The 14,423-nt window shown below is 35.0% G+C and overlaps 1 protein-coding gene across 3 annotated transcripts in view; it reads left to right on the top strand.

Moving 5' to 3' along the window:
• Positions 1-14,423, top strand: part of ATP10D (ATPase phospholipid transporting 10D (putative)) — a 102,221-nt gene that overhangs the window by 33,478 nt on the left and 54,320 nt on the right. For 2 of the 3 annotated variants that reach the window (XM_088789883.1, XM_074324640.2), the window contains exons 4-5: positions 11,037-11,241; positions 13,264-13,349. The exons of the other annotated variant lie outside the window; for it this stretch is intronic. In XM_088789883.1, the coding sequence (XP_088646009.1) occupies positions 11,037-11,241; positions 13,264-13,349 (291 nt within the window). The remainder of the gene's footprint in view (positions 1-11,036; positions 11,242-13,263; positions 13,350-14,423) is intronic. 3 annotated transcript variants of the gene reach the window in all.

Raw genomic sequence — 14,423 nt, 5'->3', positions numbered from 1 at the left:
ACACCGTAGCACTCTAAAGTTTTAGTGCAGTTTTAAGCTTTGACACTTGTAGAAGTATAAATGCAATACACTTAACGAAACATAACTGGAAAGTTCAACTGAACTTCTGCCAAACCTGTTCAGCTCTGCAAATTCTAAATATTAAGCCTTTAATCCTACATGGACCGAAACAAACATTCTAAATAGTAAACATTTTTGTTTCAGCCAATGTAAGATGAAAAGCCCAATATGAATACATTGGCTGAAACAAAGAATTATACATATTAAACTTGTTTCAGTCAATGTAAGGTCAAAAGCCCAATACTGAAGAGTCACAAAACTCACCAAGCCCGAGAGGAACTGTGTTTCCCTGAAAATAAGACCTAGCCAGACCATCAGCTCTAATATGTCTTTTGGAGCAAAAATTCATATAAGAACTGGTCTTATTTTACTATAATATAAGACCTCGTATTATATAATATAATAATATATAAGACCGGGTCTTATTTTACTGTAATATAAGACACAGTCTAAAATAATATATAATATAATATAACATAACATTATAATATAATATAATATAATATAATGTAATGTAATGTAATGTAATATAAAATATAATATAATATAATAAAATACAATATAGTAATACCAGGTCTTATATTAATTTTTGCTCCAAAAGACGCATTAGAGCTGATTGTCCAGCTAGGTCTTATTTTCGGGGAAACACGGAATTTCCCCAAATCTTCCAGTGATGCTTTATGAATCTAGTAGCATTGACCCTTCTGCAGCAGTGCCTGGAGGGTCCGAGCTCTCTGTATCAAAGCTGAAAATGTGCTCCTGAAAAGACTTCCTTTTATGAATACCCTCTGTTGTTGGTGCAATGGGAAGGGTTTTATCGGCCTCTAGTTTTGTGTCCCCAAAAGAATATTCTTTCCATTTTTCAGAATCCCTTTCCTCCATAGATAGCTCTTCGTATTGCAGCTTGTTTCTCATATCCATTCATATTTTTCATATCCCATCCTGTCCTAATAGCAAACATATAGGATTATAAACTATCTGCTTGCTTTCCTTCTTCGGGTCTCAAATTTAATTCTTTCACTTTCATTTATACAAAAGCTGCCCTGAACAAGAAAGTATTTTTAATATTAATAGCTGCATTGTCTGTCATATGACTCTCAGGTCATATTTCCCATATTTATGTAATTTTGAGAATTTATGCTTTAGTGAATATTCTTATACAAAAGTTTTGAAGATCTCTGATTATTTCACCATTATAATTAAAAATGGTTTGTTCATATGAGGGTGGCTGTTTAGCTCAGTTGGTTAAAGCGTAGTGCTAATAACACCAAGGTTGCCGGTTCGATCCCCACATGGGCCTCTGTGAGCTGCGCCCTCCTTACAAAAGGAAGGAAGGAAGGAAGGAAGGAAGGAAGGAAGGAAGGAAGGAAGGAAGGAAGGAAGGAAGGAAGGAAGGAAGGAAGGAAGGAAGGAAGGAAGGAAGGAAGGAAGGAAGGAAGGAAGGAAGGAAGGAAGGAAGGAAGGAAGGAAGGAAGGAAGGAAGGAAGGAAGGAAGGAAGGAAGGAAGGAAGGAAGGAAGGAAGGAAGGAAATTACTTGATCAAAGAGGAGGAATATATTTAAGTCCTTATTTGTATGTCATTTATGAAAATGAATTACAAAGTTTATAATGTTAATTCTCTGGAGTTCCCTTTTATAAGAAATGATCTATTCTATTTTTAAGAAGTCATCATTAGAACAGATTTGTGAACAGATTTCTGAATCAAATATGTGAATTGCTACACAAACAAGCTTATGCGTCACTTTTTTTCATTTCAGAAGTAGGAGGGTTTGTAGAATATTCTGGAGTGACTGTGTATACTAACTTGGCCTGAGGGGAATAACCAAGTAAGGGGGCAGTATGAGAAATAAAATGCTGGAAAGGGAGTTTGTGGCCTGCTCTGGAGGGCCTTCATCATAAGGCCATTGTGTTAGTCAGGGTTCTCCAGAGAAACAGAACCCAAAGGAATGAGATTTATTATACAGAATTGGCTCACATGAGTATGGAGGTTAAGAAGTCCCACCATCTGCAAGCTGGAGTCCCAGGAAGCCTGGCAGTGTGGCTTGAAGGCCTGAGAGCTGATGGTGTAGATTCCAATCCAGATCTGAAGGCCTCAGAACCAGGAGGGCTGAGGCCAGAAGATCAGTGTCCCAGCTCAAGTAGTCAGTAAACCAAAGAGTAAATTCAGCCTTCCTCTGCCTTTTTGTTCTATTCAGACCCTCAACTGATTGTATGATGCTCGCCCACACTGGGGAGGGCCATCTGCTTTGTTCAGATCACCCACTCAAATACAAATTGTCCCCAGAAACAGACTCACAAACACACCCAGAAATAATGCTTAACCAGACAACCTGGGCAGCCCACAGCCCACTGAAGTTGACACATCAACTTAACCATCATAGATAGATAATCCATCTTTTGAGCAGAGAAGAAATACGGTAACAGCTGTGCTTTAGGAATACTAGTCTCCTCACGTCCTGGGAATAGCCTCTACTAACAGACTAGATGAGTCTCTACAATCAGTCCAGGGCATGACTGGGAATAGATGCAAAGTACAGGAAGGGATTCATGGAAGAGATACTGTGCAGAAGAACCCAAGTGAATTTGGTGAACTTTTGTGATTTTTGAGTCTTGGAGGATAAGAATACCACTGTTAGATATAGGGAGCATTAAATTCACCTCAGGTAGAGTCAACTGGAAAGGATGGCAAGACAGGCACCCACGTGGAAATGTCCAGTGGGCAAATGGGAACAGCACAGAAGGAAGGAAAGGCCGCGGAGAGAAATTTCAACGTTATCAGTCCCTTCTGAGGTGATTTTGAAGTTAGGAGTTTGACCTAAATTCCCAAGGGAGAAAATGTGAAGCACTCAAAGACAGCTTTGAGCCCCAAAGTAGGTATCTATTTCAGCCTTTGAGAACATTTCAGTTTCCCTTGGACTGCTGCTGTCACTCTTCAGTCCAAAGTACTTGGTACATTTCTTGGGTTGACTTTAGTGCTCTTATAAAGACTCTAAATTCATAAGACAGTAATTCTAAATTTGTCAGACTAGAGATTCTGTTCTAGTTACCAGGTCAGAATAAAAGCTATCTAGATTCAAAAGTCTAGTTTTATATAAACAAATATATTCTGAAATTTAAGGCTCTTTTGACTAACCAAGAGTTCAACCAGGTGATGTAAGTTTTGTTTTGTTTTGGGACAAAAAATATCTCAAAGTCTTGTTCTGATGGTGGAATTGTCTGCAATTTTATGTGAGCACATGGTTAGGGCGGGCTCCTCTGAAGAAGTGAGGCTCAAGCATCACCTGCAGGATTCTGAACTTTGTTCATTGGTAGAATTCTTCAGTAGCTTTCTCAGCATTTGCTTTAAAATAACTATAAAGAAAACTTTCTCCTTTGGATGATGTGAGCTGTACTTAGATAAGGAAAAATTAGTTCTATTTTTTTTCTTATAGTCAGATGTAATCTATACACATGTCTAATTGTACCAGAAAAACTGACATATTGTATGGAAAAATGAAAGTAATAGTAAAAGCCCATGGTTTTCATTTTAAAGTCATAGAACATTCTACTAAAACAGTGCTATGAATCATTTGATGACATTTAAGGCCTTATATACCAGGGATAGAGAGTTGAAATGTTGATACAGTCTCACCCTCAAAAAATAACTGTAGGAAATAGTAGTTTACAATGATTATATGATGAACAAAATCCAGATTTTGGTCAATTTTAAGATTATCCAGCTAATGCCAAATTTAGCAAATGGAAAGAAGGCTTCTTATATGTATTTTAAATACAAATTGTTATATATAAATAATTGCTGATTTTCTACTTTAGATTTGAAAGTGTGTGTTTGTTTGCTTTTCTAATCTGGATTCTCTCACTTAGTAGCTGTGTAGCCTTAGGCAAGTTACCTACTAAGCTAGGTAAACCCCATCCCTTCATTATGAATATAATAGTGCCTATTCCTTTCTAAGTGCTAAGTAAATGTTAGCCGTTATGATGATTATTGTAGGCTAGTAATAACTATTAGCTAGAGTTTATGTTTATCACATTATCCAGTGATTTCATCAATGTTTGAGAATTCCTTAGAACACTGTATGATTTTGTAAATATTAAAATTGCCTAATAGGAGACCTGGTATAATTTTTTTTCCAGATGTCTTTTTAGATATAGCCCAGATCTATTTTATATGATTTGCATATAAACTTAAAGATGAAATGCAATATTCTGATCAATTATTCAAGTGTTTAAGGTCTATTTCAAAATACCACTTTATAATTGCATTTCATAATAGAACCAGGTAACTATGTCTTTTCATCTATAGTCTATGCAATTTGCTTTTGTGTAATGTTGTACAAGAAATAATGCTTACCTTCTCCCCTCCCCCAATTGTTCTTGGAACATATTATAAGGATATAAAGAATCAAATGTGATGGAAAGAGAATTGACTCTGGGTGGTGAACACACAATGTGATATATAGATGATGTATTACAGAATTGTACACCTTAAACGTATATAACTTTGCTGCTAACAATTGTCACCCCAATAAACTTTAATTAAAAAAAAAAGGATATAAACAAATTAAGGTAGGCTATAAGACCATGCCTTGTTGATTTAAATATGCTAATTTAAATTCCTGTGAAATCCAAAGAAATCACTTTAGAGAACAAATTATTCCTCTGTGAAATTAAGGTGAAGGGATGGGGCCATCAAATTTTGAAAGCTTTTGGAAGACTCATATTAACATTGCTATGCAGATAATTTGGTTCTTATTTGTAATCTGGATTTCCACAAGGTACTTAATTTTCTGTTGGAAAGTATCATTGGGAAATGACAAATACTAGTATAGAAATTCAACACTTAAACCCTATTATACTCCAATTAAGTTAGGATGAACTATTTTAGAAAACTTGATGTTCTTAAGATTGCCTTTAAAATAGCAGCCATTTGTAGGGTTTTAAGGTTTGTTTCAAGGATAGTAGAAGTGTGTTGAAAACAAAACTATTAATCAGTTAACAAATTTGAGTGTCTACTATGTTATAGATACTGAGAGGTTTAGAGGTTTAAACAAAAAATAGATATAATGCCAGCTCTTCAGAAATTTACATTGGTTTCTGATCTTTAAAGATCACCATGTTGATGTTAGAAGTTTCAAAATACTAGCTAAAGTTACATTTTATTATTTCGTACATTCATAGAATTTAATGATTCTTGAAATGAGGCCAAACATCAATGGCCTTCTAATTAGCCTCATGTACGACATTTTCCAGAGCAATGGTTCTTTGTTTTTAAATTTTATTAAATTTATTGGCATGACATTTGTTAACAGATTATATAAGTTTTAGGTACACAGTTCTGTAATATATTGTCTGCATATTACATTGTGTGTTCACCATCCAAAGTCAACTCTTCTTCCATCACCATATATTTGACCCCCTTTACCCTCTTCAACCTCCCCCCACCCCCCGTCTCTAGTAACTACCATACTGTTGCCTGTGTCTATGAGTTTTTCTTTCGTTAGTTCATTTAGTTGTTGCATTCTGTTTTATATCTTACATACTACGTATGAGTGAAATCGTGGTTCTTGACTTTTGCCATCTTACTTGTTTCGTTTAGCATGATATTCTCAAGATCCATCCATGTTGTTGCAAATGGAAGTATTTCATCTTTTCTTGTGACTGAATAATATTCCATTGTATATATGTACCACATCTTCTTTATCTAAGCATCCATCGAAAAACACTTAGGTTGTTTCCATGTCTTGGCCACCGTGAATAATACTGCAATGAACACAGGGGTACATATATCTTGATGAATAAATGTTTTCAAATTGTTCAGGTAGATACCCAGAAGAGGGATTGCTGGGTCATAAGGTAATTCTATTCTTAATTTTTTTGAGGAACCTCCATACTGTTTTCCATAGTGACTGTACCAATTTATATTCCTACTAGCAGTGTACGAAGGTTCCCTTTTCTCCACAGCCTCTCCAACAGTTGTAATTTCATGTCTTGTTGATGATAGCTATTCTAACAGGTGTGAGGTGGTATCTAATTGTGGTTTTGATTTGATTTCCCTTATAGTTAGTGATGTTGATCATTTTTTCATATTCTGCTGGCCATCAGTAAGTCTTCCTGTGAAAAGTGTCTATTCAGGTCCTCTGCCCATTTTTTAATTGGATTGGTTTTTTGTTGTTGTTGTTGAGTTGGATGAGTTCTTTATATATTTTTAATATTAACCCTTTACCAGAGGTATCATTTGCAAATATGTTTTTCCATTTGAGTGGTCGCTTTTTTGTTTTGCAGATGGTGTTTTTTTGTGGTGCAGAAACTTTTTAGTTTGATATAGTCCCGCTCATTTATTTCTGCTTTACTTTGCTTGCCTTTGGGGTCAAATTCATAAAATCCTCTAAGACCAAAGTCCATATGTTTTCTTCTGTGTATTCTATTGTTTCAGATCTCATATTTAGGTCATTGATTCATTTTGCATTAATTTTTGTGTATGGTGCCAAATAGAAGTCTAGTTTCATCCTTTTACACGTGGCTTTCCAGTTTTCCTAGCAGTATTTATTGAAGAGGCTGTCTTTTCTCCATTGTATGTTTTTGACTCCTTTGTTGAAAATTATTTGCCCATATATATGTGGATTTATTTCTGGGCTCTCAATTCTGTTCCACTGGTCTGTATGTCTGCTTTTCTGCCACTATCATACTGTTTTGATTATTGTTGCTTTGTAGTATAATTTGAAGTTGGGGAGTGTGATACCTTTTACTTGTTCTTTTTTCTCAGGATTGCTTTGGCTGTTTGGGGTCTTTTGAGATTCCATACAAATTCAAAGCAATGGTTCTTGAAATTCACTGTCTAATGCACAATTAAAGCATTTTTTTATTCATCAGTCATCATCAGTAAGTCACCATAGCTGTGAGTAAAATGTAGTTCTGGAGAGATGGATCTGAAACTACTACCTGCCTTATTTCAAATTCCAGGACCACTTAGGAGCTGAGTATTCTTGAGCAAGTTACTTAACCTGCCAAAACCAGTTCTTTTCTCCTTTGTCAAAAGGAGCCATGTTACATACATTGTACCAACCACATAACATTGATACAAAAACTAAATGAATTGATGAATATAAAGCATTTGATAAGTCTTAGCTTCTGTTGTGTCTAATGATTATTCATTATTTGCTTATTAATTATTTTTGTTTTATTGTAAAAATATTAAAAAAAACAACAAGAAGAACATATTCATAATCCCACTTTCTCTCCTTCAATTTTTTAAAGAAATAGAAGTCCACATTCTCCTTTCTTCATTCTTACCTTTCTCCCCTTCCTCCCATCTCCCACCCCAGTGGAATCACTGTTAATTCCAGTGTATTCTTCCCAACTTTTCCCAGTGCTTATGCAGCAAAGCTGTTTGATGTTGAATTCTTAAACAAGCAATGGATCTAGAAGTTTGCCTGAAGGAGGAATTGTAAGAGCTATATATGTCCTGACCAGTGAGTGTAACACAGAAGCACAACCAACCAAGTAGATGCAAGAAATTCTAGTTGTACATTTGGGCGGTGGGAGAAGAAGAAAGTCCTCTTACTAGTTTTAATTCTGTATCAGGGAAGGAAATAGAGCCTTGTTTTGAGTCCACTACAATGATAAATTTCCAAGGCTAGTTAAATGTGGCAGCGCGCATTGTCACTCAGCTTGTAGAAGCTTTAACACATCTTGCTCTCATGCCCTGTGATTTTGTGCCTCTCCTCTCGGCATAAGTACTCTGACTGTTAGGCTATCCACCTTTCTTCACCTGACTCACTTAGTCATCCTTCAAGACTCACCTCCTCCAGGGCCAAATACCCAACTGTTTGCTCCCATAGTAGCCTGTACATACCTCTCTCTTTGAAATTACTGTTTGTATCTCTTTTTCACATTTCTAACCATAACTTCCATAGGCTGGTGACCATATCTTAATCATTTTTGTATTCTTAGCACCTAACAAAGTAACTGGCATAAATTAAGATCAATATATGTTTATTGACCTGAACTAACTACCTATTGGGGAAATTTGCTGGTTTTTTTTTTTTTTTTTTTTAAATCCTGGCATGTGCACCAAATGGGGAAAAAAATGAAGTTAATTCAATTGTAAAATTGGCTACATTGAATTTTGTTCCAATGTAGAATAAACTTGTCCTTCAGAGGAATCTTACTTCTTATGTTTGAAAGAAAAATAAAATCTTTAACCCAAATGCTCAAGTTTGTCTTCTCTTCCTACCTTTACAAATTCTTAGCTAATTTCCTCATAGCTTTCTTTATAGAAAAAGTAAAGGCCATTAAGTGGTAAATGGCCAATAAAGTAAAGGCCATTACGTTACATAATTTGAGAATTATGTAACTCACATTCCTTCTTACATCATCTTCACCTACTTTCTTCTGACCTTAGATAAAGAGGTAACCCCCTTTATTGTAATTTAGTTCCTTCGTCTGTGTGCTGAATTCCATTCCTTATTGTTTCTCCATTGCCTCAACCAACACTCCCTCCCCATCCTGTCCTCTCCCTTCTGCCTTACCTTTTCCGTAGGCTTTTTCCTGCATCCTGTGTGCACGCCCAGTTATCTCATCCTCTGTCTGACTCACCTCTCCTTGAAGTGGCTACTTGCACCCTTTATTCTTTCATAGCTATACTTCGTGAAATACTCGGCTTCTTCAACTTCCAATCATTCTCTGATTCACTGAAGGTCTCACTTGCTTCTTCATACTCCCCATCAACACTTCCATGCTTCTTAGCTTTCTCCATGATCAGCAGATATCCTAATAACCAAATACCGTAGGCATGACCCCTTTGTGACTTTTTTTTTTTTTTTAATGCTTACTCCCTTTTTGAAATTTTCTTCTCCTTTGATTTCTCTGACATCACTTCCTCGGGTCTTCTTCCACTTCTCTTTCACTTTGAAGTCTCTTTCCCTAAGGAATTTCATATCCTGACCTGGTTTCAGCTGCCCTCTGTGTACCTAGGACTTCCAAATTTATGTGTGTACTCATAAGATTAAGATCAGAATCCTCAAATTACTGTACATTTTCAATTACATATCCCACTTCAAATAAAGACTTTCCAAACTGAATTTATTATCTCCTTTGTGATGTAACCAGTTGCTCCTAAACTCTGAGACATGGTAAAAGGATCATTCATCGTTCCATCATACAAGTTGGAAACCATAGCATCATCCTTTACATGTAGTACGTCAAAAAACTTGGTTGTCTCTATCTCTAGTACTCAAATATGTCTTGATTTAATTTTCTTCTATCCATCCCTGTTGCTACTACCTTCATTTTCACCATCTTTATCCCTGCCGTGAATTATTTTAATAACTTTCCATTAGTTTCATGGCCAGTCCTGCTCCTAACTAGCCTGCCACCCAACAATCCATCCATTACTCTGGTGCAGGAGAAGGAGTAAGATCACATCTTTCTTCTTGTGAACCTTTAGTAACTTCCCATTTTCTATGGAATGAAATTCCTATTCCGAGGTGTGGCATGTAAGCTTGAACCTTCAAAATCTGACCTTTGCCTACCTTTTTGATCTTCTCCGTTACTTTCCTCCATGGCAGAGTGAACTGGTATGCACAAACACTAGGGAGAAGTTTGGTAGACAAAAATAAAGTATTTGATTGGCTTTTCTCTGAACTAATAAACTCTAGGTAATCAAGAATTTCCTTTAGTTGGATTCAACCTGGTGCATTAGGTATTTTGGGAGAATATGTCCTAAAAATGTACTTCTTAGCCCTATAAACTAAATTTCTTGAAATACCTGAAACAATCCTGTATAACCGAAGTTATACAAGTTTGGGCCTAAGGTGTCATTTCTATTTAATGTGATGCATTATTTTTTTCCTATATAGGTCATATAACTTAGGATATAACTATTTCCTAGGCTTCTTTGACAAATAATTTAAATATTTAGCCCCATAATTATAATAGAAAATATATCTTTGCTTTTAAAGTGTATTTTTGTGACAAATACCAGTTGTTTATAGATATTTTGGAGGCAGCAGGGGAAGGAGACAGACTTTCTTAAAATTTTTGGCAGTATTGTATATGAAATGCTGCCTAGTTAGCTGATAGGATGTTCTATGATACAAATATCCTCATTCTACTCTAAGGAGAATGCTTTATGGAACATAATTCATGCAGTTGGCATCAAAAGGCATGAGAAGTTTAACAGAAAATTTAACATAAAGCAGAGTATTTAAGGCAAGTCAGCCTCAAATGACGTATCTTTCCTTTAAAAGAATTTGAATATGTAGAATGGGAAAACTATATTTTTGAAAAGGGATAGAATTTGCCATTTTCCTTCCTAGGAACCAGTTGCAACAGACTGGGGACCGTTTTAACCAGTATTTTCATTAAACTATAATTAGAGGTATTAACATGGTGGTATAATTTTTTTTTAATGTTGTGTCTGGGTATGTATTTCATTTCTTTTGTGTTTTCTTTAATTATCCATCCTGTCTGCCACATGGGAAGCTCTCTGAGAGCAGACGATGTATCTAGAACACTTCCAGATCCCTGACACCTGACCACAGGAATTGCTTCAGATGTGAACAAACCCATAAAATGTTCATTTTAATTTTATTCCAGAGTTACACTCAACTAGCCTGTTTCTGAAATCTCGCAGGAAAAAAAGAGCTGAAAAATCTGTTTTAGCACCTTAGTAACTAAATTTTTAGGTAAAGCAAGTTGCATTTTATAATTCTCTGGCTTCTCTTTTAGCACTTAATGGATTAAAATTCACCTTTTTTTTTTAAAGAAGGACGCAGCTCACAGTGGCCCATGAGGGGATCGAACCTGCAACCTTGGTGCTACCAGCGCCCCGCTCTAAAAATTCACCTTACTACTTTAAACATGCTTTAAATTATACAGAAAAACTAAACAAAAACAAAACAAAACAAAAAAAGAAAACTATTGTATGTGTTTTTGACTTGATATTCTCTTTAAACTTTTTTTCCCCCCAATATTAGGAAAGAGAAAAAATATATTGACCGATGCTGGAAGGATGTCACTGTTGGGGACTTTATTCGTCTTTCCTGTAATGAGGTCATTCCTGCAGATATGGTCTTACTCTTTTCCACTGATCCAGATGGAATCTGTCATATTGAGACTTCTGGTCTTGACGGAGAGAGCAATTTAAAACAGAGGCAGGTGGTTCGGGGATATGCAGAGCAGGTAAACAACATGTTCTCACCTGGTGACATTAACATTTTCTTTTCAGAACATGACTGAGCTTATTTTTGCATGTACAGAAAGAAAGATTTTCAAATTCTTTTTTTACCATTACAAAATAGAATCCCAGAAGGCTTAATTCAGCTCCAGATAATCCGTGGACATGTGCTATATTTTATAGATAACAGGATATAATGACTTGGAGTTCAGACATTTCAGTCTGGCAAGCATAGTGTTTGGAACTGAATTAAAGGAACCTAACAATTATTTGGCAATTTAGAAAATTATTTTGTAGTGATAGAAATAATCACCTTCTAATTTATCTTTCTTAAGCTTAGATTTTATATGTTATTGAAGCTGGAGACATAAATTAGTCATTGTTCCTAAAATCTGTTATTACTTATATACAAAGATGTTTTAAGGCTTCTGTAGTTTCCTCATGCTACAGAGTTCCTAGACCCTTTACCACGCTGTGATAAGGGAAACAAAAACTTTGAAGTTTAATTAACATGAGTTTGAATGAATTCCAGCTCTGCCATTTAATTACTGCTGTGACTTTGGGCAAGTTACTTACATACTTTATGCTTCAGTTTCCTTATCTGAGAATGGAAGTGATGATGTCTCCGTCATAGCATTGCCGTGAGACTCAAATTAAATAATATATGGAAAAGCATCATACATAATGCCTAAATATTAGTTTCCCTTCCCTTTTTCTGGAAACACTTGAGATTGAGTATTTTAAAATTTAATGGTCTTCTTTTAACTGAATTACTCTTAAGTAGGATTTGAAAGTTGAAAGATCAACTTATACTTGCAAACCAAAAAATGTTTTAGCCAAAGAATACCCATATCTTTAGTAAATTTCATCACTTGATGTCACATTGGGCCCATCTTTCTACCTATGTATTTCATTTGGATCCTCTGTGATTGATATGCTTCTGAGCTCATTGTCATTGTTACTTTTGTAAGCATTCCTGGATCTTAAACATTGCCAAAATTCTTGTACAACTTAGATTCTGTTATATATACCACTAAATACCTACTTTGAGGGTGATGCCAGTTAATTAATTAGCACACTTTGGATTCAATTAAGGGTGTGTGTTCTGTTATTCCATGACCTCGATTGTAATCCTGGCTCTAAATACCTTCGTGTTTTGAGACCTTTAGCAAATTACTGTGTCTCTCTTTCTTCATCTGTTAATTATTCCTAATTACAATACCACATGGGTCTGGGAAGAAGAAATTTATTATTATATTTAAAGCATATAATATAGATTCTAGTACTAGATCAAAAGAACTCAAAAACAGTATCAGCAAATTCGATCATATGATCATAATTCACATTTTCCATGTTTGCTATGAAATAGATATTATTTTATAAGCTATATCAATGGCATTTCTTTTATTAGCCAAAAAGCCATATTTTAAGAAAAGGAAATGATAGTGTTGACATGACTTGTTCTTAGTGAGTCCATGCCTAATTATTTGCTCATTAATTTCATAGAACATTCTAAAATTATTGTTTGATCCACCAGAGAATTTTGTAAGATACTGATGTCCAGCTTATTTTTCAACTTTTTAAAATAAGATTTGCTGGGATCCAATGCAAATGTGCTCAGAGTGTTCACATATACATTTACTCTCAGAAACTGTCTAATGGTTAAAGAAAAACAACAAAGTGTTTTCAGCCTTTCAGTGCCTTCTAGATAAGAGCATTTGCTATATGAGTAGATGCTCTCTCCTGCAGAGTTCTGCATGGATTCCAGTACATGATTCAGACATTCCCATCACCTGCTGATGTTTATTAACACTCTAGGACCATTCTGATCCCATTTATTTGTTCATAATTATGCCTATACTTTCCTTCATTTAGGCAATTTGTGACATAAACCTTGCAGCAAAAATGCCTTAGTTTTACTTTAAAAATTAATGAAAGGATAAACACGTAAATCTTAAGGGTTTAACCTCAAATTCTTTTTGTTTTGTGATTTTAAAATATATGTATATATACATATATATTTTTAGGACTCTGAAGTAGATCCCGAGAAATTCTCCAGTAGGATAGAATGTGAAAGTCCAAACAATGACCTGAACAGATTCCGAGGCTTCCTGTAAGTGATACGTGACTTACCTTTGTGGGTGTGAGAGGACTTGTGTGTTGCAACTATGCGTACCTTGATAAAACTTTTATCTATTTATATCCAAGTTAAATCACTAATGGCCATATGTTTAGCTACATTAATAATTTGGTAAATATTTATCTGTGTATTTTTAAAATAACAAAATCACCTTGTTCTTAACCTAATCCTAGAATCTTTCAGCGGTGTAAGAATGTCTTACACATTTAAAGAACATCTCTGATTCACCAGATAAATAGCTCTGGGTGCACTAAATTTTTTACAGTCCATGTTTAATAACCTTTTTCCATATATTTTCACTTGACCCTTCATTCCCTGACCCACGTATCCACTTTACAGTTCGGAGGCATTTTTTTACTTGCTTTTTAACTTCAGTTAAGTCTTCAGCCTGGTGATTCCAGACTAATTTTTCTAATTGTCTGGATCTGTTTATGAATAGATTAATACATGGCTGTAAAATAATACTGCAACAAAGATGGACAGGTAACAGATGAATAAATTGTGTTTTCCTTGATACATGGATTGTCAAGGCTAATTATTTGTTTTAATTATTTTCTGCTTTAAGTTACTGGTGAATGAAGTAAATGAAAATGTTTTCAGTGTTTCCATACAAGTCTATGTAGATTTCACATTAGTATTAATTCCTTACCTAAGATTCAAATTCAACCTACACATAATTGTTTATAACTCTGGCAGATTAATCCTATTGAAGCGAGTATCTTTGACTATGGAAAGACAGATAGAGCTGTAATTTATTTGTTATTTCCTTTTGAGAATATTACCTGGTTCTCTGGCCTTTAGCATGCCTAACATTTTCTATATGTACAAGCATAAGTATAAAATAATAAAATTAACTTTTATGGACGATTAAAAAAAAAAAAAGAATGTCTTACATGAGCTCCATATTAAGTCCAAGACATGTTAGTTGTTTGGAAGGAGGTGTTTGGACAGAATTGACAGGTTAAGTGACATGATAGGACATGCAGAATTACAATAACAGGTAGATAATTCTGGTTGGCAAAAGTTAGCCTTGATTTGGAAACACGT

This window comes from Rhinolophus sinicus, chromosome 1 (assembly GCF_057876585.1).
Source record: "Rhinolophus sinicus isolate RSI-liver-muscle chromosome 1, RSI-T2T, whole genome shotgun sequence".
Lineage (NCBI taxonomy): Eukaryota > Metazoa > Chordata > Mammalia > Chiroptera > Rhinolophidae > Rhinolophus > Rhinolophus sinicus.
This window is presented reverse-complemented; position numbering and strand designations above follow the sequence as displayed.